The sequence below is a fragment of the Podarcis liolepis genome (assembly GCF_965112155.1).
Source record: "Podarcis liolepis genome assembly, chromosome: 13".
NCBI classification, from domain to species: Eukaryota; Metazoa; Chordata; class Lepidosauria; order Squamata; family Lacertidae; genus Podarcis; species Podarcis liolepis.
In genome coordinates this window covers 31392280-31419154 of record NC_139573.1, presented here as the reverse complement: position 1 = coordinate 31419154, position 26875 = coordinate 31392280, and the positions used below count along the sequence as shown (strand labels likewise).

General features: G+C 44.2%; 1 protein-coding gene across 2 annotated transcripts in view; it reads right to left on the bottom strand.

The window, feature by feature from the left end:
* The window catches only part of LOC310690662 (corticotropin-releasing factor receptor 1), a 62900-nt gene that overhangs the window by 30044 nt on the left and 5981 nt on the right, over positions 1-26875 (bottom strand). Inside the window, exon 2 of one of the 2 annotated variants that reach the window (XM_083470078.1) lies at positions 10388-10472. The exons of the other annotated variant lie outside the window; for it this stretch is intronic. Coding sequence (XP_083326204.1) covers positions 10388-10472 — 85 coding nt within the window. The remainder of the gene's footprint in view (positions 1-10387; positions 10473-26875) is intronic. 2 annotated transcript variants of the gene reach the window in all.

Below are 26875 nucleotides of genomic sequence, written 5' to 3'. Positions count from 1 at the left end.
ACGCGAACCCGGTTTCCCAGATTACGTGACTACCGCTCTTAACCACTACACCACACTGGCTCTCAGTCTATGCATGTTTACTCCGAATCAAGCCCCACTGAGTTTGCTGGGGCTTGCTCTCAGCTAAGCGTGACATTGTTTGCAGCCTCAGCAGTTTAATTGATTTCCAGCGGCACACCCATGTAGCTTGTCGGTAGGGCTGGATGAGAGAACTGTTGTTGTTTGATTTTAATGAGAAACTACCTTATTTGCAGGGACGCGGGTGGCGCTGTGGGTTAAACCACAGAGCCTAGGACTTGCCGATCAGAAGGTCGGCGGTTCGAATCCCCGCAACAGGTTGAGCTCCCATTGCTCGGTCTCTGCTCCTGCCAACCTAGCAGTTCGAAAGCATGTCAAAGTGCAAGTAGATAAATAGGTACCGCTCTGGCGGGAAGGTAGGGTTCGCCAGAAGCGGCTTAGTCATGCTTGCCACATGACCCGGAAGCTGTACGCCGGCTCCCTTGGCCAATAAAGCGAGATGAGCGCCACAACCCCAGAGTCGGTCACGACTGCACCTAATGGTCAGGGATCCCTTTACCTTTTTACCTTATTTGCATGAATATGAGAATTAAAACACAGCTATCCTTTGAAATTTCCATTTCTCCAAATTTTGCAAGGCAGTTCTCCAGCCAAACAGAAAGTACAAAATGAATAATATTAGGGGGAAAGATGCACATGGGAGTGAAAATTACATGCAAAGTGCATTGTATTAGGTGAAACTTTTTGAAAAAAAGTCAAAGTCGCATTAAAAAGGCTGCATATTGGAAGAAACACATAGTAAAATACAGACAAGTTTTCAGGAGGATTGTTTAAAAATAAATAAATCATAACATACTGCAGAGATGTGGAGAACCGAATTTAAGAGTGGAATGATGAAAAACATGAGGAACTGAAATTGAAGAGTTTCTTGCATCCTTGCCTGTCAGTCACACTGTTTGGCAATTTAAGACCACAGGAGAATGACTCCATATTCAAAATTTCCCAAGCGCATTGAAAGAGGAAATAATATCAAAGAAATGCAGTTCTCTGAGTGTGGATCCTTATGTAGTCAGAATGGCACTATCCATACACAAGAAAGAGGCTGGCAGCCAGTGGGCTTGGAAGCACCCCAAGATTTGCAGAAGTACAAAAAATTATTTAGAATCCTTCCGAAAGTGTTTGCGTGTGGGGATAAAAACAGCCCAGTGGGAACTAAGTATGCTTCACTGGCCACAGAGTGCTGGCAGCAAGGGAGGGGAATGGAAAAACAGCAGGCAGGAGGAATGTAATGGAGTATCCTGGAACACGATAGGATGGATCCTTGAACAGGAGCATTCCACATCACAACTTTTCATTGCATGCCCCCACTCCCCCCCCCTTGGTTGGTCCTAGCTTTTGCTTATAAAATACCAAGTCACCTCACACTTAAAACTGTCTCCTTTCTTCTGGGCCCTCTCCAAAGGCGTACTGATGAATGTCAATCGCAGTTTGCAAATGGGATCAATTAACAGATAGAGCCTGAGAATTATCCTTCCTTCCTTCCTTCCTTCCTTCCTTCCTTCCTTCCTTCCTTCCTTCCTTCCTTCCTTCCTTCATTTCAAAAGGTAAAGGACCCCTGGACAGTTAAGTCCAATCAAAGGTGACTATGGGGTTGCAACGCTCATCTCGCTTTCAGGCCGAGGGAGCCGGCGTTTGTCCACAGACATCTTTCTGGGTCATGTGGTTTAGACCACAGTGCCACCCACGCCCCTTGATTGATTGATTTTAAAAACCCTCCATTGACACTTCCAGTAAGCATAACTCCGTTCTATGGCTTTAGTAAGATGGAAAGGAATTGCGGAAACAATTAACAGAAGTGGAATACAAAAAGGGAGGTGTGAGGAGGTCGTTGAAATAAGTGAATGAAAGATAAGATATTGAAATTGTTTGATGTGTTTTAAGCTGTTTTTGTTTGGTTATGTGTCAGTGTTATGTAGTGTTTTTGTATTGTATTGTTTTTTTTGTAGTGTTGTGTTTAAATTGTTGGAAAAGTAATAAATATTATTTTCAAAAAACAACAACAACAACAACAACAAAAAGACACTTCCAGTAAATACATCTTTCACTACCTGATATCACAACCCAGAGTTAGGGATATTATGCTGGCCTCACGCAAGGCACAAGTCACAAAGACTTCAGCTACACTGTCTCCACCGATATAAACAGGAGCTGCTGAAGAGCCCCAGTAGAATGCAATGCGGTGGTGTCATGCTAAATTCTGAAGTCCAGGAATTCATAGCTGGGATGTGCTATTGGGTCACCTGTGTCTAGAGATGTATGGAGGCAGCAGTTTCTGTGCTGTCCTGTGTTTGTCACAATCAGCGCTGTTTGCCTTCTGCTGCTGTTCGGCTTCTCCCCGGCTCCTGCTAAAACCTATCTGCTATGGCCGAAACTAACAAAATTAATTACATAACGAATCACACAATTGATTCAAATGCATTTCAATGGAAGGGACATGCCAAAAAGAAGGCGGGAAATAGTGTAATTGTTGACATAATGCTTGAAGACTAAAACAACAGGGAATACCACTCAAACATTCTCTTGTGTGATTTCCATCCCTCCCTGCTTCAAAGTCTCTTGAAGATACGCTTTTTTGCTCAGGCTTTCCTGGATTGTTAAAGGTGGAGACTGCCCTTTTGTATTTTAAGAGGCTATATTTTATTTTGGTATTTCATGGCATGCTTTCAGTGTTGTTATGATATGCTTTGGTTTGCTCTACACCACTTAAAGATGTTTTTATAGAAAGCAACCTAGAAATAAGATTACAGGCCCCATACCCCCTTTCCCCCTGGAACCCACAGCCATGCCATAAAGAGAATAAAAACATGCAGGCAGCTGCATTCTTCCACTCAATATAGAATGCTGTGTTGATCCTATATATCATTATGGGTATTCAGATTAATAAATATGGTATATAAATGAACAGCAAAAATTATTTTAACTTTTTAAAAAGCCGTTTTAATTATAATGTTTTGCTTTCCATATATTTAAATTAAGGATGTTTTAGTGCCCCAATGGACTTGTTATTGGGTATTTTAGTTATGTATTGATTTCATAGTTGCAAACACCTTAGAAGCCAATCTGGCATATTAGTGGTACATAAATTAATATATAAGAAAATAATAATAATTACAAACAGACACATGAGCAGCAATACATAGCACAATACCCAGTTCATTAGGATCAGCATGAAATTAATTATATAGCTTCCTGGGAGTATAGTTTTGCTTTGTTTTTAATTTGTTTTTATTAAGGATTTTCTTCTGTTACAAAACAAACAAACAATGAAATGTACACACCCTTGGAAAAAAAGTTGGCTGTAATTGTATAGTTTTCTGGGAGTACGCTGCAACATACTCAGTGGTGCTTGCTTTTGACAGCACAGATTCACCTTGTAAAACACACTGATTTTAAGGCAGCTGAAATGCGACATTTAGCTTTTAATTAGAAACACAAACAGTTTTGTAAAGAAGGGTTATCATTAAAACTCTGTGCCTGAAGTAGGGATTCCATCAAAGGAAAGGAAAGAAGTGCCTAGCCTCTGCTTGGCTGTTTCCCTTATTCTCTATGCTAATCTGTCATAAATAATAGTAAAAGTGGAAAGCTTCATGGTCAACTTATTCCCTCATCAAACCACTTGCCCTGGCGCTCCGGAAGATAATGCCATCACTAAAAAAAGTTCAAGAGCTGCACTCCTTTATTTTCCCTCCATTGATGTTATGGAGCGCTTCTGCAATTAATTGAACTCAGTGGTGCCACCAGAGCAGGACTGGGACTCAGCAGGACTCAGCAGAATGAGCAGGAAGGCCCCTAAACACAGCAGGGTTGGCACACAATCATCTAATGAGGGGGGATGCTCCTGTGAAACAATTTAAGACTGGAAAAACCGGTGTCACCATTAAGTCCAGAGTCTAAAATTATGTAACAGCACCACTGATTTAACTTAGGACCCCCAGGGCTGAACATCTTGCTAATAGTTCCCACCAGCACCACCACTCTGCCATGTAACGGACAGTTTGATTATGGGTTGGCTCGCTTGTGCATCTTCCCATCTGCTTGCCGCTTTCTTTGCTGTATCAATCTTGGCAGGTGTGTAGCAAGCGGCAAGCAAACAGTGCATCACCCAGACACTCTCTGGGATATTAATGGACGAGGAGCCCAAGAAGCCACTGGCACTACAGGTTTGGGCATGACAAATGGCAGGGGAAAGCAGCGGCCATCCATCACGGCTGGCACCCAAGGGCACGCGGCAGCTACCAAAGCAAAAGGAAAGAGGTCCTTTAGGGTGGAAAAAAAATGAGAAACAAGAAGGCAGGTTCCTTTCCCAGCCAAAGAGGGGAGGGAAGCATTTCGTCACATATTTACTGGACAGATGACTCTAGTTTAGAAGCTCTGGAGCTTTCTGGGAAGCTGCATCCTTTGACTGTGAGCATCCTCAGTTTAGATGGTTTTCTGCTACTGGGAAGATTTTCTGTGCACGCTAAGAGGCATTCCTCTTGAGTCTGCCTGGCTGAAAATGTGCGGGAAATAAATTCACAGCTCTGAGACCTCCAGTTGCTGTGGAACTGTGCATTCCACCCTAAGATTCTTCAGAGGAAAGCCAAGATATAAATTAGGTAGAGAGGTTGGCAGCAGTGGCATGCACTGAAATTTTCCGTAGGGCCAGAAGTGCCAGCTTGCGAGGGAGATTGGGGAGGGGGCGCATGACATCTTGACGTCCTGGCATCATGCATGTGGGCATCACGCCTCCATCTCTTAGCCAGACAGAAGCTTCTTGGGCTTTCAGAAGGAGGTGCCAGGGTTCTGATAGAAGACGGATTGTAGGGAAGCAAGATATCGGAGGGTGGAGAGCCCTAGCTACCCTCATGCACACCTCCTTTTTGATGCTAAAATTTGATCCAACTGTGTACATCAACAGAGGTGAGTGGTGCAAGGGCATCCTCCATGCGGCGGTGACTCCCTCCATCATCAATCCAAATCTTGATATCCTATCAATGAGCAGACATACCTCTCCGAACACATTCTTTAATACTAATCTAATACAATGTGTTCACTGTCTGAAGAGTTTGCAAGCCGCGTTTAAAAAGCGTTGCCTTTTCTCAAACAGATATATTTGTCCTTTTTCTGGGTATTCACTGATCGGTGGGTATATACAAATGGGTTGATACATGAATTGGGATAAGATGAATCTATTGTGTGGGGTAAATAAGGAAAAGTGTGAAGGAGAACACGAATCAAGTCACAAAAGGAAAAAGTAAGGAATAGATGACATGAGGTTCTGCACCAGTTTAAGACCCAGCAGTATTATGGGTTTCAAAAAGTGTCGTATTTTGCTTTTCAAGTTAAAGAGGGGTTAAAAAAAATATATGAAAGATGGCATCCAGTGGGGTTTTTTTTTGGGGGGGGGGATAATAGAGCAAGTAGATTCTTAGGAAACTGGATTTATGCTCATTTTTTTACTTGTGCACCTGCAGAATCACAATTTACCCACAGCCCTGGTTAATAATAATAATAATAATAATAATAATAATAATAATAATAATAATTGTATACCCCGCCCTCCCTGGCCAAGGCTCAGGGTTGCTAAAACCAAATATATAATACATTAAAAACACAAAATCAAACACTTGATTAAAACACAGCTCAAAATCACAGTAAAACCAAAATAAAATTAAGTGGCCAACCCACGAATCACAGCCATGAAGGTAGGAATATTAAATATTCGCCAGGCCCGGTCACCCGTGCTGGTCCCATATGGGCCGATAGAAAGGGCCAAGGGGGCCACTTACATGCAGGGTTTCATTTATGGCATGCCTTGTAAATAAAGTCAGAAAAGTTACTAACCAACCATTTGTTACTAACGCTTCCGCTTCCACATGACAGTGCTAATGATGTTGGTCTATGTGGAGAGGCCTGCTGACCATTGGCAGGCCAGAGGTAAATTATGTCTGGAGAAATGGGGGCAGGGAAAGGGTGACCTTATGGTTCTCCCTGCAGCCTCTTTCAAACAGGACTGACTCACCTGCTGAAAATGCCAATACTTAATTTCAGGCAGCAGTTTTGCAAAGCCCTGTAAATGAGCAGCTTGGCAGAGACATCTATCATCTGCAATCCGTAAAGCCCATCCATCAACCCCAAAAACAAGCCCACGATTCCGCGGCCAGTGGCAGCGTTTGGCCAGGTGTTTTGCAAGCACACATCCTCCTCTCCCTCTGTCTCTCCTCCCCAGCACTGGTCTTTCTACAGAACTGGCCTAAGGAGGCTGCATACCTGCAATGCCCCTGGTTGGTCTTCAGCTCAGTTTTGCTCACAGCAGACTCATAAGAATTAGGAGGACTAAGTTAGGTCCATTCGCGTCAATGAGTTTATTCTGAGAAAAATGTAGTTGGCTGCCACTATCCAGAGTTTTATCCTCCCTCACCCTCCCCACCTCCTCATAGGTAAGTGAGTAAAATGGATCTGAAACCAAAGGAGGAAAAGCAAGAAAATGTTTGTGCATATTTTGATGCATGTGTTGGAACCTGTATCCACAGAGGGCCTGGGAATCCTAGGATAGACTGTAACTTGGTGTGAAGAAGAAGAAGAAGAAGAAGAAGAAGAAGAAGAAGAAGAAGAAGAGGAGGAGGAGGAGTTTGGATTTGATATCCCGCTTTGGATTTGATATCCCGAAGGAGTCTCAAAGCGGCTAACAATCTCCTTTCCTTTCCTCCCCCACAACAAACACTCTGTGAGGTGAGTGGGGCTGAGAGACTTCAGAGAAGTGTGACTAGCCCAAGGTCACCCAGCAGCTGCATGTGGAGGAGCGGAGACGCGAACCCGGTTCACCAGATTACGAGTCTACTGCTCTTAACCACTGCACCACACTGGCTTTGCATGCAGAAGGTCTCAGCTTCAATCCACTGGTGTGCCCAGGTAGAGTGGGGGAAAGTGCCAGCCAGAAACCCTGGAGACAGCCAGTGCAGGTAACACTGAGCTAAAGGGATGCATGGTCTAACTCATTCTAAGCTAGCTTCCTGTGTTAGTTAGTTATTCCATTTACAGTGGCAGCAGGAGGCCCCATTAGCTAAAGTGGTGCTTCAGGTTAAGAACAGTTTCAGGTTAAGAACGGACCTCTGGAACGAATTAAGTACTTAACCCGAGGTACCACTGTACATATCACTTTTATCTCCCAAGGATCTCAAAGTGGTATATGTGGTTCTCTTCCTCTCCACTTCATCCTCACAGCAACCCTGTGAGGTAGGTTAGGCTTAGAGATGGTGGGCTGGCCGAAGGTCAACCAGCGAGTTCCATGGCCAAGTGGGGATTCAAACCCTGGGACTCCCAGGTCCAAGCCCAGTGCTCTAACCATTACACCACACTGGCTCTGGCATTCTTCAGATTCTAAAAAATGACCCTTGGCCACAATGCTGGCCCCAAAAATCTGGGGATCCTTAGGCAAGACGCATTCAGTGGGGGCCCCCTCAACCTGTATTAGGTGATGCTTGAAAACTGTGGGTTTTAATACTGCCTTTGGGTGGAGAACATTTGACTCACCTGCTCCATTTCCTTCCCTACCCAGTTGCCTTTGCCCCTCTGCATACCAGGGCAGAGAACCATTGAAGCAGAAGCAATAGGATGACCAGTAATGCGTCGCCAAAGAAGAAGGTCTTTTATCACCCCCCTCCCATAATGGTGGGGGGAGGGGGGAAAGAGGCCACCAATTTGCATTTAATTTGCACATGAGAATTCATATGCATAGATGGGAGATTTAGAAATAATTGCTATAATTTCAGTAGAAATGCAATACATCTCACTGTAACGGCGAAGACACTGGGAGACTTGGTTGCAGGCACCAGCTGCTGCCAGCTTCTGATGGGCAACTTCAAGGCTCCCGCTTTCCCTTTTTCTAGTTCCTTATCTTCAAACTGACTGGACAGTCCTCAAACAGAGGGCACCATCAAACATTTATTCTACCTGTGATGGATTTCCACATGAGGCCTCCAGGAGGAAAGGAGAGAGCACTGAGCCACAGCTGCAAATCCGATAAAAGGCCAGTTATAACGGAGGGTGTCTGGGACGCAGGTGGCGCTGTGGGTTAAACCACAGAGCCTAGGGCTTGCCAATCAGAAGGTCTGTGGTTCGAATCCCCGCAACGGGGTGAGTTCCCGTTCCTCAGTCCCTGCTCCTGCCAACCTAGCAGTTCGAAAGCACGTCAAAGTGCAAGTAGATAAATAGGTACCGCTCTGGCGGGAAGGTAAACGGCATTTTTGTGCACTGCTCTGGTTTGCCAGAAATGGCTTAGTCATGCTGGCCACATGACGCGGAAGCTGTACGCCAGCTCCCTCGGCCAATAAAGCGAGATGAGCGCTGCAACCCCAGAGTTGGTGACGACTGGACCTAATGGTCAGGGGTCCCTTTACCCTTTAATGGAGGGTGTCAGGTGCTTATCAAAGGAGCCCTGGCAGATGTATAAGGCCCTGGGGAGGAGCAACTAGCCAAACAGGTCTCACTTTCTGTCTCCTGCCTGCCTAGCCTAGAACACTCTCCATTCCCTTTACACTTAACCCATGACCCAAATCAGAAACTCTTCATGCGAGCGTGCTTTATAAAATTACTCAGTATGATTTAATGACTTGGCAGATGCAATCCACACGAAGGAGTAGCTGCGGCAAAGCGTGCTCCTTAATTAGGCAGGAAATTAACTTGCAAGTTAATTAATATGAATTTAATGAATGCCATTTACACCGGGCATTTCTAGATTGGGTGGAGGAGAGTCTTGACTAGTATAATTCTAAGCCCAGTGTTGTCAAACACAAGCTGGAGAAGGGAGTTTTTCCATATTGTGTCCTTCGGGTCTCCTACCCCACTCCAAACAAATCACTGAACTATCCTCAGGGCTAGGAAGCATAACAATGGCTCCTGCCTCACTCATGAGTCAATATCAGCCTTGTTCCCCACTCTTTAGGGGATTAGAGCCTTATCAGGACCGGGATGCAGAGGCGGAAGAAGAGGGGGGCGGTGGGGGCGGTCACCCTGGGTGTCACCACTGAGGGGGGTGACAAAATGCCGGGCGGCACTCACCGCGGGGCCTGCAGCGCACCCGAGTCATGCGTCTCTCCAGGGAGTGACGCGGTGGCTTGGGCGCCCGCAGGTTCCGCGCTGCCCCAAATGGTCCGCCTGCTGCCCCTGCCTCAGCTGTAGGGCGGCTGAGTGGAAGGAGGCAGGCAGACTCCTTGGAGGCCCCGAGGAGCGTCCTGCCCCAGCTTGCCCTGCCCCGCAGGCGACTGGCCTTGGCTCTGGGCGCAGGGCATGTGCGCCACCTTAGGTGCCCTATCGGCTTGCTCTGCTGCTGCCGGGATGAATCTTTTTCAGTTTGAGGGTGACATTAGGCAACCTTCCAGGAACCTATAGTTGGAAAAGTTTCAGGAAAGGGGCATTTGAGGATTGAAGATAATGTTTGTTTATAGAAAGTGGCTTTGTTGGCTTTTATATTGGACCAAACTGCAGGAGGCAGTGGAAGACACGAGTGCCTGGCGTGCTCTGGTCCATGGTGACCCTCTGGTGTCATATTTTAGTAACGCATTATGAACGTTAAAAGTAGAATGTCATGCGGCCATATGGTTATCAAAACCATTCCTCAACCCTTCCTTAACATTAAAAACCTAGCATTGTTAGCAATTTACGATGGGGTGGAAGGTTCACAGGCTATGAAGGACTTGCTCATAAATTTATTGACAGCTGCACGTATTATTGTAGCTAGGAAGTGGAAGGGGCAAGCAGAATACAAAATGGAAGAGTGGTATAAAGAGGTGTGGGGTATAGCAATTGGTGATAAATTAACATATGCCATTAAAGTAAGACGGGGAATATGCAGGAGAAATTATTTTGAGGAGATATGGAGGGTGTTTGTAGAATTTGTACCATTAAAACACAAGAGGTGTTGAAATTTTGGGAGGTTGGATAGTTACAATGGAATGGTCTCAGTGGTGGGGTTCACATTTTTATTCTTATTTATTTATAATTATTACTTTGTCAAAAAAAATTAAAAAATTAAAGAAGAAGAGGAGGAGGAGGAAGAAAACATTAAAAACCATGAGTGTAGATCTGTCTCTCATGGCCTCTTGCCCTGAAATTCCCTACCCTTGGTCTTAAAGAGCCAAGTTACCCACTGCCAACCAGAACCTGACATTTACTGAGTCCAGGCCACTGGGCACAAACCTTAGTCTCAAAACACAGAGATCAATCTCGTAGTCTTAAAACCTTGGCGAGTGCTTGCATTTCCCCTGTCCGTGAAGCAGGATAGTGTGATGGTTTTCCGGAGACAAGACCCAAATAGCAGGAGCCCACTTACCAGTGATGTTGGTGGCCAGAGAAAGGTTCTCACAGTGTTCATCCTGGATGGAAGCTGCGGCAAGGTTGATCCAGAAGAGAATAACCTGTGTGAGAAGGAGTAAGTCAAATCTTTGATGTGCCTTAAATGAATTGCTAACTGGAATTGTCATGTTGTAGCGGTATTAAAAATGTTATTATGGATTATGACTTTTCTGTGAACTGCTCTGGGTGCAGTAGATTGGAACCAGAGTAAGGCTGCAATTCCTATACCAACTTACCTGTGAGCAAGTCCCATAGAAGTCAGTGGAGCACACTTTAGAGTAATCATGTATAGGACTGTGCTGTAAGCTAGTTGTACTTTGCTCCCTTTGGAATCAATGGGTCTTAAAATTAAGTCATGACTAGCTTGTTGAATTGATTGCATTGAAGTGCGACTAACTTAATTTGGAGCCAATCCAATGCACTTGTGGAAAATGTGGCTTACAAATAACTGGACTGGACGACCTCTGAGGCTGCTTCCAACTCTTAAAATTCAGTAACGTTATGAGTCTATGGCAGCTCATTCTGAAAGGCTGGGTGGAGTGTAGGAATGACTGCAGTAATGTGGTTTTTCACTCCACCAGCACAAACTTTGGAGAGCAGAACTGTGAGAAAAACTGAAACAAATTGTTCAAAATTGGCAAAAAGGAGACCTTGTAATTTAAACGCTGAATGGTGACTTAAAAAAAAACAAACGAGCTAATGTTTCTGAAGGTACTAAATGTGCTTCAGATATATTGGCATATTTTAATTGCTTTGGCAGGCCCCACTTAACAAGGATAGCTCATGTAAATGTCCAATATTCTGTTATACCTGGGACATATTTGATCATTCAGAGTATTTTCAGCATGGGAATTCCTCTATCCATTTTCCTTCATCACCCACTGATCGCCTGTAAAGTGCCATCTCTCCCCTCAATGAATATTCCTTTTCAAAACTGCAGTGAGGTTCACAAGCAGTGTGAGATGATGATAGCAGCCTGCTGCTGTAAGTAGGGTTGCCAGGTCTGCTGGATTCTGGGCGGAGAAATCTTTCCATCCTTTTCTTCGCTCCTGTTTATAGCGCATCGTATTAAAAAATAAAAATGAAAGCGCTGTCCTCTGATAGTGTAATTACCTGCTTGTGGAGTGAGCAGGCACCTATATTGCTCAGGGTAAACCTTGAAGATGCTATAACATATGAAAGGCAAATATGAAGAAGGATGCCTTCCTTCAGCCTAAGTAACACATGCAGATATATGCTGATGAGAAGGGTACACTGTTGGTCCAGACATTTCAGTGTCTGCAACAAGATGTGATTGCTGTGTCAGGAAGTGCCCTGACAGCTCTGGAGAAGGAAGATGGATGGGGTTGCAGCTTCGGAAGAATTCGCCAACAGGGCTCTGGACACTCTTGTTACAAGATAATTGCCGCACTTTATTGGGCAAATAATTCTTCCTGCTGTTTACAGCCAAACAGAACAATGTCTCTGGGAGAGAGGGGGAGAGATGCTTTGAATTAAAAAGGCAGAATTTGATTTCTAAAATGAAAGATGTTACAGCTCAAGACTCTCTGAAATGCATGCCCTTTGACCAGGAGACCCTCTCTTGTAATCTCTGTGGTCTATGCAGCTGCATTCGGACTGCACAATAAATAATAATAATAATAATAATAATAATAATAATAATAATAATAATAATAATTTTTATTTATACCCCACCCTTCCCGGTTCAAAAACTGGGCTCAGGGTGGCTAACAACAAATTTAAAACACTTAATTGTAAAAGCAGCATAAAATACAGTATAAAAACATGAATAACAATAAAATTCAAAATTCAGAAATCAATTTAGGGGAAATAAGCATTAGGGCTAGCTGGCTGAATTGGTCCTACTTGGGCCGGCGAGGAGGCCAGGGGAGAATTAGCTGTGGGGTCTCAGAGCGGGTAACAATAAACCATGGTTTAGCCCTGGAGTGTATTAAATAGTAATAATGAAAATGGGGAGACTGAGCACATATTGCCTGTGTTTAGATGTCAGGATAAACTATGGGTTTAAACATGCTTTAGCCCAGGAGTATGTGAAACAGAAATAAAGAAAAAGAGGGTATCTGAGCATATACAGGCTGTGTCTGGGCAACACAGTAAACTACGGTGTAGTGTGATGGAAACATGCCTAGCTCCTTTCAGTCTCATGTACTCCCCCTCCTCTTTTAGCATGGCCACAGGGAGAAGTTTGGAATTTTTTGCTTCCATTTCCCATTAACTGAACCCAGCACATTGTGCTTGATCTTAACTATGGTTTGTTTGAAAGAAGCCAACATCCAACCATGGTTATTGAATCCATCTTTTAAAAAAACAAAACAAAAAAACCCATAGTCAACATTAACCATATATAGGATTCAGACTAATCCAAAACTTTGCTGAACTGAAATCAGAAGTGAAAGCTTCTGATCTACACCTTGAGGGGCGCATGCAAGTATAGGAAGGAGCCTAGTTAATTCCCATTACAGCAAACTATCATTAACCATGATGTCCAAATACAGCCTCTGTGAGCTCATCATCCTTCTCCTTATTGCTATTTCACATGCTCCAGGGCTGGAGTGAAGCCCCAGCTCAAATGAAACCCAAGAATGAAGATTTACGTATTCTGGAGGTGTATCAATTGAAGAAGACGAGGCAATGATGGGTTAAATTATCTTGTTGAACCCTACTTGTATCCCCTGCACTATTTCATCTGACAGAACCACTAATGGATAATCATGAGAGTTTGATTGAATAAATGTGAGCACATGAATGGCAAGCTGATTTCTTTGGAGTGTCATCCGTATGCCACACGAACTGTAGGATAAATCTGAAAAGTTATTAACTCATTTGAGCAATTTGGAAACAAAAAAGAACACCACCCCAGGTCCTTTTTTTTCACTGATCCATGGCTCAGTTAATTCTCGTTCATGATGAGCTTCCCCTGAATGCTTTTTTTTTTAAATGGCCTTTGCAGTAGAGTACCTTCTGCTCATATGAACAGGGATTAAAAGTGATGGGCTTGTTTAGGAAAAGGAATCAGTAAGCTTTGAAGAAGGCTGGTGGCAGGCCACCTAATACAGCTGACAAATTGGCCTTTAACGCTTAATTAAAAGGGAGGAGGGCAAACAGCATGGCAACACCAAGAGTTGAACATTTACATGCTGCCAGGGTACCTTAGTTCACTTCCAGACAACCTGTTTATTATGTATTATTCATTGTTTGTGGGGAGGTTATACGTCATCACATCAAACATTTTTATCTCCACACTTTCAAGTGCATTTCCCGGTCACTTTCCTTACAGTTAAAAAAAGAGAGGAAAGAAAGTCAGATTTCTCTGAGTAGGCAGGTTCTCCAAGAACACAAAATCATATTTAATTGTACAACCTGAAATTCCCTGGAAGGAGTCCTGGCAGAGCATGGCAGCAGACTTCAGAAACACACAGGCCTTTAGGGGAAAGCCAGCTCCCTTTCTGCTTTTAGAAGGAAAGTTGGTGTTATAAGTTGCACACTGGATGAGGTCAGGGAATGGGTCTGATTCTCCCTCTCTATGGGATCCCTTAAGCTGAAAGGGCTCTGTGCCTTCACAGCCCCTTTGGGGTGATTAAATTGGATTACAGGGGGAAGCACATTCTCCCTTGAAATTTAATCTCCTAAAGGGAACTACTAATTCATGTTCTAAAGGAGCCTGGAGGGGGAATTAAGTTTGGTGGATGCAGTGCCCAACCTGGTGATAGTCAGAGTTGTTTCACAGTGGAACAGACTACCATGAGAAGTGGTGGACTGTCCTTCCTTGGAGGTTTTTAAGCAGACGTTGGCCATCTGTCATGGATGCTTCAGTTGAGATTCCTGCATTGCAGGGGGTTGGACTAGATGACCCTCGGGGTCCCTTCCAACCCTACAATTCTATTATTCACATACCCAAACTGTTGATTTAAGTGCACTGTGTAGACATCTTCTAATAACGAAAGGGTTAAATCTGGATCTGAATCAAATATGCTTTCAGAACTCTTCCTTTCGAAATTTCAAGGTCAAAAATTCACCATCTGTTGTCTGATTATTTGAATATTTGCTGGATATATACACTGCTTATGTGCTATCTTTTACAAGCAATGCTTTTTGTTCAGTATTTGATACTTGGCAATATATGACAGTTGACATGTAATGGCAGTTAGTATTTGTCAGTATTTGGTAGCAACCATTGATGATGAAGATGATGATGATGATTTTATTTATACCCCACCTATCTGGCTGGGTTTCCCCAGCCACCCTGGGCAGCTGCTCTGGGCACAGAATTGACCTGCACCTCCATGGACATCTGTGAGTCCAAAATGACTCCCAGGCTGTGCACCTGGTCCTTCAGGGGCACAGTTACCCCATTCAGGACGTGGGAGTCCCCCATGCCTGCCCGCCACCTGTTTCCCCAAAACAGTACTTCTGTCTTGTCAGGATTCAACCTCAATCTGTTAGCCGCCATCCATCCTCCAACTGCGTCCAGATACTTACACAGGACTTTCACTGCCTTCACAGGTTCAGATTTGGAGGTAGAACTGGGTATCATCTGCATACTGGTGAACGCCCAGCCCAAACCCCCAGATGATCTCTCCCAGTGGCTTCATATAGATGTTAAAAAGCATGGGGGAGAGAACAGAGCCCTGAGGCACCCCACAAGTGAGAGCCCAGGGGTCTGAACACTCACCCCCTAACACCACTTTCTGGACATGGCCCAGGAGGAAGGAATGGAACCACTGTATAACAGTGCCCCCAGCTCCCAACTCCTCTAGATGGTCCTGAAGGATGTCATAGGCTGTTGAGAGATCCAGCAGGACCAGAACACAGCTTTTACCTCAGTCCCTGGCCCACCGGAGATCATCGACTAGAGTGACCAAAGCAGTCTCAGTCCCATGATGAGGCCTGAATCCTGATTGGAAGGGATCCAAGTGGTCCGCATCCTCCAAGCATGCCTGGAGTTGTTCAGCGACCACCCGCTCAATCACCTTGCCCAAGAATGGAAGATTTGAGACTGGGCGATAGTTGGACATATTGGCCAGGTCCAAAGATGGTTTTTAAAGAAGCGGTTTAATAACCACTTCTTTAAGCAGGTCTAGGAAGACTCCCTCACAGAGGGAGGCATTCACCACCCCGCAGAGCCTATCGCCCAGCCCTTCCCAGCTTCCTTTTATGGGCCAGGATGGGCAAGGAACAAGAAGACAGGTGGTCGGTTTCACTCGTCCAAGCAGCCTGTCCACATCCTCAGAGGTAACAGATTGGAATTGATCCCATGCGACTTGACCAGACAGGACTCTAGCACTCTCCTGCCCTGGCCCCACTACGGTGGAATCAACCTCTTTCCGAATCTGAGCAACTTTATCTGCAAAAAAACTTTGCAAAATCATTGCAGGAGATCTTGGGGTCCTTACAAGATCCCAATGGTGAAGGTGGTTCTGTTAGATTGTGGACCACCTGAAAGACCACCTGCTGTTTTCTGCAGATGCAATAGAGGTGGCAAATAAGGTCCTCTTCTCTGTCGCTATTACCACGTGGTAGGCTCGACGTTGAGCTCTAACCCATTTTCAGTCTGATTCAGAATGAGTTTTGCTTCACTGGTGCTCTAACCTTCACAGCGATTGTTTCATCGCCCTCAGCTCTGGGAAAACCATGCAATCAGAGAGGACGCTTCAGAGCCAGACAGCCAATAGTCCTGGTTAACTCTGCATTCCAGTGGGCCACCAGAGAATCTGGTGCTTGTTTTTGCACTTTATATTAAACACATGGCTGCCAGCAAAACTATGGCAAAAGTTAATTTAGCTCTCCCTCATTGATGTCTAGTACAGGAATGGCTAACATTTTCTGCCTTGAGGCCACATTTGATGATTAACCACCCTCTGGGGATCATGGCAGCAGTGGGTGTGGTCAAAGCATATGTATGCATGCACATGCACACACACACAATGTATACAGATATACAGACCACATACACATCTAATACATATACAGCTAGGGATGGGGCAGAAATTTGATTCAGTTCGCATTTAAAGGCGAACCTACATCATCTGCACTTTCCCAAGTAGACAAGAACCATCCATTGAAATTCACACTTCTTGAAATTTTGCAGTGCAGTTCTCTGGCCAAGCAATGTGTACAAAAAAAAAAAAGCATATACCAAAGTGTGCAGAAAAATGCACATAGTAGTGAAAATAGCATACATTAGAGGAAACTGCTTTGCAAAAATGAGTATATTAAACAAAATTGCATTCAAACAACTGTACATTAGATTAGGAAAACAAAGACTAAACACTGATAAATCTTTAAGAGGTTTAAAATAAAATAAAATTGCAACCTGATGAGGAAATGTGGAAGACTGAATTTAAGATTAGAAATATGAGAAATCAAAAGTGACACATTTGGCTTTCCCTATATTCAGAAAACACTCTCAGCAGCCACATATTTATTGTACCATCTACACTGGCCCATAGTTGTACACAACAAATGCTTATTTAGTTAATTATCTGCTTAAAAATCAATATGTCACTACTGTTGGAATAAATGAACATGAGAAGGGGTTGATTTCATTCATGAGCTGAAAATAACTCAGTGGATGAGCTAATCACAGGTGCAAGGTCAGCCAAGCCAGTTGCTATGTCAAAGGCCGAGTACCCTGACTATATCTGTGATTAATGTATGTCAACTCCGTCAGTTTGTCTGTGAGTTGTCAGCCTGTTGGTTTAACTTGTCCATGTTACATCTTGAATTACTGCAGTTTATTTGGAGCAACGGAGATACTTTGCACTTGTAAGTATCTGTATATGTCTGTATTTATGTCCAGAACTGGTTTACTGAACCTTGTCTTCTACCACATTAATTTGGACCTTAAGCTGCTTCCTTGTGGTGAATGGTACTGGGAGCAACTGTGTGGGTATCTCACCTGAAATGCCAAACAACTATCTCAGGTACCATAGGCACGCCATATCTTTAAAGCACATTCTTTCCCTCATAGAATTCTGGGCAATGTAGTTTACCCCTCACAGAGTCACAATCCCCAGCAACCCTTAACGAACTACAGTGCCCAGAATCCTTTGAGGTAAAGAATGTGCCTTGAATGTGCTTCAAAGGTATTGTGGTGCAGCCTCAGTTCAGGTGATATTTCCAAGCTATTTAGTGGCGAGGATGGAGAGAAGAGTTTCTCTTTACTAAGTGGCACAGGAAAATAATTCACTGTGTGGGAAACCTCCAGCCAAGCAATGCATAGTGCTTGTTTAGCAACACTGCCATTAGCTCCTTCCCCCACCCCACCCCATGGGGTACTACTGTGATTAACAGCCCACACTTTTAATCTGCAATTAATCACGGCAATTAAGGCTTTTAGTCCTAGTCCTAAGAGCTTTCTTTTCTTTCTTTCTTTTTAAAAAGATATTGCTCTGGACTAGTAGAAAAAGTAGAGCGAGCACACAGAGAGCACCACATACAAAAATGTGATGCCCACTAAGGCCTCGTCTGCACCAGAGATTTCAAGCAGTATCTTTAAACAGTCATGGCTCTCCCCAAAGAATCCTGGGAACTGTAGTTCATTAAGGGTGCTGAGGGTTGCTAGGAGACCCCTAGTGCCCTCACAGAACTACAGGCCCCAGTGTGATTTAACAGTCGACCCGTGTCCCCAGAGAACTCTGAGAATTGTAGCTCTGTGAGGGGAAGAGGAGTCTCTCAACAAAGTCCAGCAAACTACAGTTCCCATGGTTCTTTGAGGGAAGCCACGACTGCTTAAAGTGGAATAACGCTGCCTTAAATGTACAGGGCAGAGGAGGTCAGCGTGTTTTATTACTTGTTGAAGTTTCCATGAGCATTTTAGATTCTGTGAAGCCTCTTCCTTCTTCATGCCCAGCACTGAAATGCAGTCTACTAGGCTAGCAAGCAAGCAAGCAAACAAAAAAGCCAACTTCCACCAAATGGGCTGGGAGAGGAGGGTCAGGTCACCACACACACACACACACACACACACACACACACACCCTGCATTTCCACACTGGTCATGGAGGAAGAAGAGACTTCCCTGCCTTCGGAGCTAGCATGGAAACCGAGAAGGATGTTGGAGTTGGGACACAACGTTCCGTTCCTCTGCCAGCCCACTCACTCATCTGCATGCAGTTCCTGGTCCACAAGTTGTCAACACAAGGCTGCTCCCAGCAACGTAAATCCTCTAAGTCTAAGAAGAATCTTCCTTGCTCCCACATGAACCTGCCTGAATGATAAGGCCATCTTTCTGAAGTTCTTCCATGGATGGGTTGGCCAGGTTGTGAGTCAAAGAAAGCACTGGGCTTAAATTGAGGCTCATACAACAAAACAATAATATTTAGGATATACTGGACCCCCTTGTTGGAGACGCAATAGGGATAATGCTTCTTTAAAACATATGTTTTTCCATTGTCCTATAGTGAAAGGTTTTTGGCAGAAAGTAACTGATACCATCAACAGAACTGTATGGAACAACCTTACATTTACCGAGCAAAAATATTCTCTTGAATTATATACCCAGCACATGGAACCTTACAAAAGGGCAGTATAAGTGGACTCTCCGTACACTTACCACAGCAAAAAGACTGATACCAATAAAATGGAAAAATAAAAAAGACTTATACAAACTCGCAATATATGAACAACTTGCATATAAATGCAGACTTGCCATGGACTAATTCAATGATATTTGGAATCCATTCTTACAAATACAGTGGTACCTCGCAAGACGAATGCCTCGCAAGACAAAAAACTCACTAGACGAAAGGTTTTTCCGTTTTCGATTTGCCTCGCAAGACGAATTTCCCTATGGGCTTGCTTCGCAAGACGAAAACGTCTCGCGACTTTTTTTTCTTTGTCTAAAAACAAAGACATGTTTTGTTTATAAAGTTAATTTATTTTCCCTTAAATTTTTGAACTGCTCTTTACAGTATGTGTGACTTTAAAGAGCAGTTAATAAACTGTTGTTGTACCAAATTTGGCTTTGTTTGGACTTTTTTTGACCATAGGAACGCATTAATTGATTTTCAATGCATTCCTATGGGATTTCGTGATTCGCAAGACGAAAAATTCGCTAGACGACAAAAATTGCGGAACGAATTAATTTCGTCTTGCGGGGCACCACTGTACTGTAATAGGTTAAGATCTGGTGAAGTACAATAATAACCTTGTAAAATATACAGTTTTGGGCCCCCCCTTTATTTTCCCTTCTACGCGGGCTGTTTCTCTTTCTCTCTTTTTAATTTAAGTCTCACCATGTTTAGTGCACATATAATTATGTAATTTTTGAACTTTCAATAAAGATGTTAAAAAAGAAGAAGAAAGCATTGGGCTGCCTTTAATATACAGCGGAAGAGGTGGGATTGGGGTATTGTATCTTCCATTGCAGGACAGTAGACAAAGGATGATATGCTGTCTACTAAGTTATTTAGGTGCTTGAGTTTACATCAGCCTAGAGCAGAGCCCTCCAAAATCAGTCAGTGGCTTCTACATATTTGGGGGAACACCCCAGCTTTCCAATGGGACATGAGTTTGCGAAGTGATTCACTTTTTAAAAAACAATTGGAACAAAACTGTGATATTACTGGATGTTGTTGGGAGTTGAGTTCACAGAAAGACGGAGGGAGGACTCAGGTAATCACAAATCAGGAAGAGTGCAGCCCTCTCCATATGTATATTACATGCATGAAGCGTCACATGACTGAGTTAGCCCCACTTGCAACACAGACTCATAGAACTGCAATGCAGGAAGGACAGCTAAAGCATCCCTGACAGATGGTCATCCAAACTCTGTTTAAAAACCTCTGATGAAGAAGAGCCCCATCACACCCTTGATTTGAGTGTGGACCTGGAGCTTCTAGGCATGAATAGCTGATCCTGTGCAGATAGCTCCTTTTCAAATGCCTGCACTCACTGAGCAGATACCCCATGGCAGCCGTCTGATACCAGGGGTAGGGCCAGACTCCCAGTCCCAACCCCATTCAGGTGCATAACACAATATGCAGGCATGTGTGAGTCTGTGGTTGAGAGCAGCTGCAAGACTTGTTCCTGTGTCAGTTTAAAACGACTCTGCCCACCCACCCAGTAAAATGGAGGACAGAGGCAAAAAAGGGGATTAACTCAACTCCCAAATAGAAAGAAATGCCTCAGAAGCATGTGTAAATATATAACTGTGGGCGAGACTCAAAGAAGCACACCCTATGGGGAAAAACAAGGGAACGTTGCATTCAGAAGCAAAAATGTTAAATCGTTTTTCACGATGGCAGGGCAGACACCATTTAAGCATCTCGCTCGCCTTGTAAGCAAGCTGTAACTGTTCCGAAATCTCCAGGAAGAATGAGGGGGAGGCAAATAACTTGTTTTTGCCCTGTTAATCATTCCCTCCTCCACCACAACATTTCATCTCTCTTTCCACTACTGCTGGAAGATAATTTCTTTCACAGAAAGAGGTCACTGTTTCTAAGCTGCATGCCAGAATCAGAGAGAAAGAGAGAAGTAAAAAGAGATACATGGTGTCTGCTGTTCTTTTCTCCTCCCCTCTCCCCAAAATTACCAACTCCAGGATCAAGAGGGAAAGAGCTTGGGCCAGATGATCTCAGTGCACTTACCTCTTCCTCACTTTGTAAACTGTTTAGGAACCTATTTTGGCATTAAGCAGTATATAAACGTATGTACTATCATTGCTCCTGGTACTGCTAATAATATTGCTCCAAACAGAAAATGGTATCTGGGGAAAGGTTCTAAAAAGTCCAGGTACCACTTTTTCTTATAATCTCAGTGGTTCAGACCATATGCAAGTCAGATTTCTTGCTACTGTTCCTTTACGACATACACTAACAGTCCCCACCCCAATCAATGTAGAAGTGTATACATGTCCAGCTTCCAGATTTTTCTAATAATCTGACGTCTTGGGCTGCATTTGTCCAAAATTGCAGATCTGCAACATGGAAGCATAATGGGCCAGCAAGCCTTTCTCTCACACAGAAACAAACACACACACAATCAGCTACAGGACTGCACAAATGATGACTTGAGATGAGTTGCTGATGGCTCCTTAATGGTGCTAATGGCAGGGAAATTATTGGAGATATTTCTGAAATATTCTGAACCAGAGAGCTACCAGAAGATGACTCCCACTGATGGAGAGAATGAAGCTGATGGGAAAGTCTTTGTGTGAGAGGTAACTAAAGAAGCATTTTTCTGACGTTGGAAAGTGACTCCAGACTGAAGAGGAGAGGCAGAGTGTGAGCTAAATGATAAAAGCAACTTAGGGAAGAATGACTCTGGGGATCTGAAAGCATTCAGGTGGCCAGGTGTTGTCCTCTGCAGAGGATAAAGGTAAAGGTACCCCTGACCATTAGGTCCAGTCATGGACGACTTTGGGGTTGCGGCGCTCATCCCTCTCTATAGGCCGAGGGAGCTGGCATTTGTCCGCAGACAGCTTCCAAGTCATGTGGCCAGCATGACTAAGCTGCTTCTGGTGAACCTGAGCAGCGCACAGAAATGCCGTTTACCTTCCCGCTGGAGCGGTACCTATTTATCTACTTGCACTTTGATGTGCTTTCGAACTGCTGGGTTGGCAGGAGCTGGGACCGAGCAACGGGAGCTCACCCTGTCGTGGGGATTCAAACTGCGTCTCTTGCAGAGGATAGCCCCTCTGTTTGAATGGCTGTCCAGCCAATATATGGTTTAAAGGTAAAAATAAAACCCTAAACAGAGAGAGAGGGAGGGGCTTTCAAGTTGTCCTTCAACAGTCAGCACTTGGACACTGAACAGTAGTACAATCTTATGCATCTTTACCCAGAAAGTAGTCCCACTGAGGCCAGTGGAGCTTACAGTACTTCCAAGTAATTGTGCATTGAATTGCAGGCTTATACAAATATTATAAAACCCCGTAAGTCTCTAGTGATCTCTTCTTCCAAGGGAGGCTAATTCCTGGTAACTTCTCATCATTCACAGTGCCTGTATAGGACCATCTGTTGTAACTCTGTACATGAGCTTTAAAAGTTATGTTTCCTTGTACATTGACAGTCTGATCCTATGCATATTCACACCAAAGTTAAGTTTTGATCTCTTTGGTGCTCACTTGCTTGCACTAGTGACTGTTGCTTCCTGGGTAGGGTAGGGAGGAAGGCAGAGAGGTCAACAGTAGTTGGATCCAGAGCCAACAAGCGGCAGAACCAACTAATTCTAGTTTGGTCCCCATTCTTCTCCCTGCTGAGTTATACAAAGGCAACATCAAAACTAAAGAGGAGGCAGTTGACAGACAGGGCTGCCTGCTGGACTCGTTGTAAATAAGAAAGCAGACAGGTGGGAGCAGGCTGAGAGTAGGCAGAGGTTGGTGGGGCAGTGCCCCATTTGCCCCAGTGGGGCAGCATCCAATGCTTGCCATAGTTTCCAAGACATGTGTCTTTTGGGGCCATGCTCCCATGCGCGTCAGCGGGCCCATGCAAGAGCACAGTGCAAAAAAAATGTCTTTTGGGGCTGCAATCTCCCAATTAAATTGGGAAAGTTTAGGAGTTTGGCTTGCTAGCCCATATGTTTGGGCTAAACAGCTGTCCAAGAATGAGGACAGTTTTGATTACTCAAGACAGGCTTATTGTCACTGTGCTATGCAAAGTGCACACTTCAAGTTCGCCCCACCCAAATCAAACATTGCACCAGGATGAAAGAACACAACACACCAATACACAATCTCAAATAATACACATGTCTCTCAATAAACCATTGATCTTGTTTAACCCACAATGAAAATCTCCTACAACCCGAGTGCTGTCTTGTGGTACCATTGACTGCCCACAGACTAAAATTACCTCAGAACGGCTCATTATACATCCCCTAGCCTGTCTTTTGGTGACAATTATCTCTGCACACATGCAGAGACAGTTCTTGAGAGGGCACTATCCATCATGATGCAAGTACTACAAGTGAACCCAAGCCGTAGTTCAGTGGTAGGCAAGGGGGTGTCCTCCAGTTATGGAGGGACTACAACTGTCATCAACCCCTACTGGCTGATGGGAGTTGTAGTCCAAAATGTCTGAAGGGTGTTAAGTTGGCAAAAGCTGGTGTACACGAACAACTGAGAAGCAGGGTTTCTGATAGATGCTGGCTTCTTTCCATATACAGAGGTACCTCGGGTTACATACGCTTCAGGTTACATGCGCTTCAGGTTACAGACTAACCCAGAAATAGTACCTCAGGTTAAGAACTTTACTTCAGGATAAGAACAGAAATCGTGCTCCGGCGGCATGGCAGCAGCAGCAGGAGGCCCCATTAGCTAAAGTGGTGCTTCAGGTTAAGAACAGATTCATGTTAATAACGGACCTCCAGAATGAATTAAGTACTTAACCCGAGGTACCACTGTAATCAGTAATCCTACTATGTATATATGTAGGCTCTGGGCATTTCTTAAGTCCACACCCACCCATAACATATAGAAATGTTGTCCTGTCTGCTCTTATATTAAAAGTGATGATGCATTTCTGTTCCCAGTTTCACATATGTTTGGATACTACCTATGGAAGACAAGAGTTCTGATGTTTATTGACCAAAACACTGCACTGTTCTCCTCTGCTTTCCAGAGCAATTCTGGGCATCTGCTTTTGCCTCCAGAGTCCCACCCTCAGAAGTCAGGCAGCAGAACGACTGTGAGGCGCGAGCCTTCCTGAGGTAATTTTGCTAACAAGCAGACAGCTGGTGGCATTTTCTTAACTGTGCCTTGAACAATTTGGAACAGGTTAGCGTTAACTGTGTTATGAGAGACCACTCAATATATGTTTAAGTGAGAAGCAGGGATTTGGGAGGGAAGCGGTAGGTTGATGTTATTTGTAAAGATTTATTATGTGGCGCTCAGCTCTCACCTGTGGCTCCTAGTAGCTGACAGCAGCCACACTCTGGGACATGACTTTATAGGATCTAGAGTCCATCAACACCTGAATGGCAACAGCCAGGTTCTCCATCCCTAGTCTAAAGTTATAGGGATTTATAATCACTGGATGTAGTTGTTTCATTTAACTGCAAATCACCATGACTCTAAAACAACTGTAAATCTTTTAGACTTCCCTTCTCCCCTGCATTAAGATGGGATAGACCGGTAATTCGCAACCCGCTGCTATTATTACACTAGCCTGTGAGGGATATTCAGTACCCATATTCCGGGAGGCAAAAGCCACTGTAGTTTTTCTGAACATGGAAAGCAGAGATGTGGCTCTGCTGTGCTCTGCTTGTTCGAGAGATGTTAGCTTCAGAGCATTTTTGAATTGTCAGTTTTCTTCCGACAAGGGAAAAGGGCACTGGAGATTTACGGTAGTTTTGTAAAAAGGAAATAATAAATCAATTTGCTCGTAAGTTCCAGCTTGCCAGTGAATGAGAGGCAAACAGCAACCAGAACGAGCAATGTCAGTACTAAAGGAGTCTGACCTCAGGGCACAGAGTCTATCCACAGTTGACTTTCCATGAATCATTAAGGTCAGCAGAGTGGGAAGACAGGTGTTTCAAAATCTGTTTTACTGGCAGATTTGTGGGTCCCCCCCCCTTGTACTAGTGCATTTCATAGATTGTGGCGTTTGGAAGGGACCCTGAGGATCATCTAGTCCAACCCCCTGCAATGAAGGAATATGCAGCTGTCCCATATGGGGATCGAACCTGCAACCTTGATGTTATCAGCACCACGCTCTTGCACCAACTGAGCTATCCAGTTGTTCTAGCTTGGCATAGTGAATTTGACAATGCCCATTGCATACCAGTTTGGTATCCATAAGGATGAAGGGCAGTTTAAATATATTTTATGCAATAAATTAATAAAGATAGGGAGATTGAACTCCTGTGGGAGAATCCGCTACTACGTTCTTGGCCAGCTCTCATTCCTCTCCATTAGACTTCCACAGAGAACTCTGCAGCCGATTTTCCTCACATGCAGGAGAGGGGCCGTACTTTGACATTTCTTCCTCAAGACAAAAAAAATGTAGCAGGTTAACTCCAAATTCTACAAACAAGAAAGCTACAGCTCAAGCATTTCTTTTAGAAACTATAGCTGTGGCCCTCCAGATATCTTAATTCTATTTATTAAATTTATATCCCCTCCTTGCTCCCAAAGGAGCCCCAAAGTGGCAAAAACCGGGTTGTTGGACTCCAGCTCCCATCAGCCAGTGGTCAGGAATGCTGGGAGCTGGAGTCCATCATCTGTATTTCAACCTCCCCTTTTCATTTCATTAACCTTACACAGTGCCACACTTAAGTATGTGTGTATCTGTGAAAATCAGTATCTCACTAAAATCAGCATCTTGTGCTGTCAGCCATGAATAAAACCCATTCAGTGGACTTAGGGAATCCATTCTCTTTTTGTTAGCCTCAGCCCCCTGAATCTGCCGCATTTGTAAATATTGATCTACCTATCAGAGATGTGGTAAGGACTTCTGAGATAATGCGCGCGAAGAATATGAACATTCCTATGTTTCTGTTATAATACCTTCCCTTGAGAATGCCCCAGTCCCTATTCCCAACCATGATCCACATTCAGTTTTTAACAGCTGGGTTGTTGGGGGGGGGGGGTTGTGTGTACAAATAATAGCCATACACACATGTGATGAGTGACTTTGGTGCACCATTGGCTAATTTCTGGTGGGCTATCTAATGCCTGCTGTTTGCGGGTATTCTTGCAAATAATTCTGGTTTTCTCTCAGATCTGATAAGGAAAGTACTTCCTACATTCTTAAGCCAGGGTGAACACTTGGGATCACTTAATACAGATGAGGGACGTGGGTGGCACTGTGGTTTAAACCACTGAGCCTCTTGGACAGGCACCCCCAAACTCGGCCTCCCAGATGTTTTGGGACTACAACTCCCATCATCCCTAGCTAACAGGACCAGTGGTCAGGGATGATGGGAATTGTAGTCCCAAAACATCTGGAGGGTGGGTTTGGGGATGCCTGCTCTTGGCCTTGCCGATTGGAAAGTTGGCAGTTCAAATCCCCACCACGGGGTGAGCTCCCATTGCTCTGTCCCAGCTCCTGCCAACGTAGCAGTTCGAAAGCATGCCATTGCAAGTAGATAAATAGGTACTGTGGTGGCGGGAAAGTAAACGGCGTTTCCGTGTGCTCTGGTTTCCATCACGGTGTTCCGTTGCACCAGAAGCGGTTTAGTCATACTGGCCACATGACCCGGAAAGCTGTCTGTGGACAAACGCCGACTCCCTTGGCCCGAAAGCGAGATAAGTGCCGCAACCCCATAGTCATCTTCAACTGGACTTAACTGTCCAGGGGTCCTTTATCCTTTTACCTTTTACTTAATACAAATAAACTAGTAAGAGGTCTTGAGTATGCATTGTACTTTTGCAAACATAAAGCACATTGGTGGAACACAGGGGGAATTCTATTCTTTTTTATATTAAAAAAAACCTGACTGCACAAGACCTGAAGTCAACTCATGGCTTCTTCAGGCACTTTGCCACATTCCTTTGCCAAGG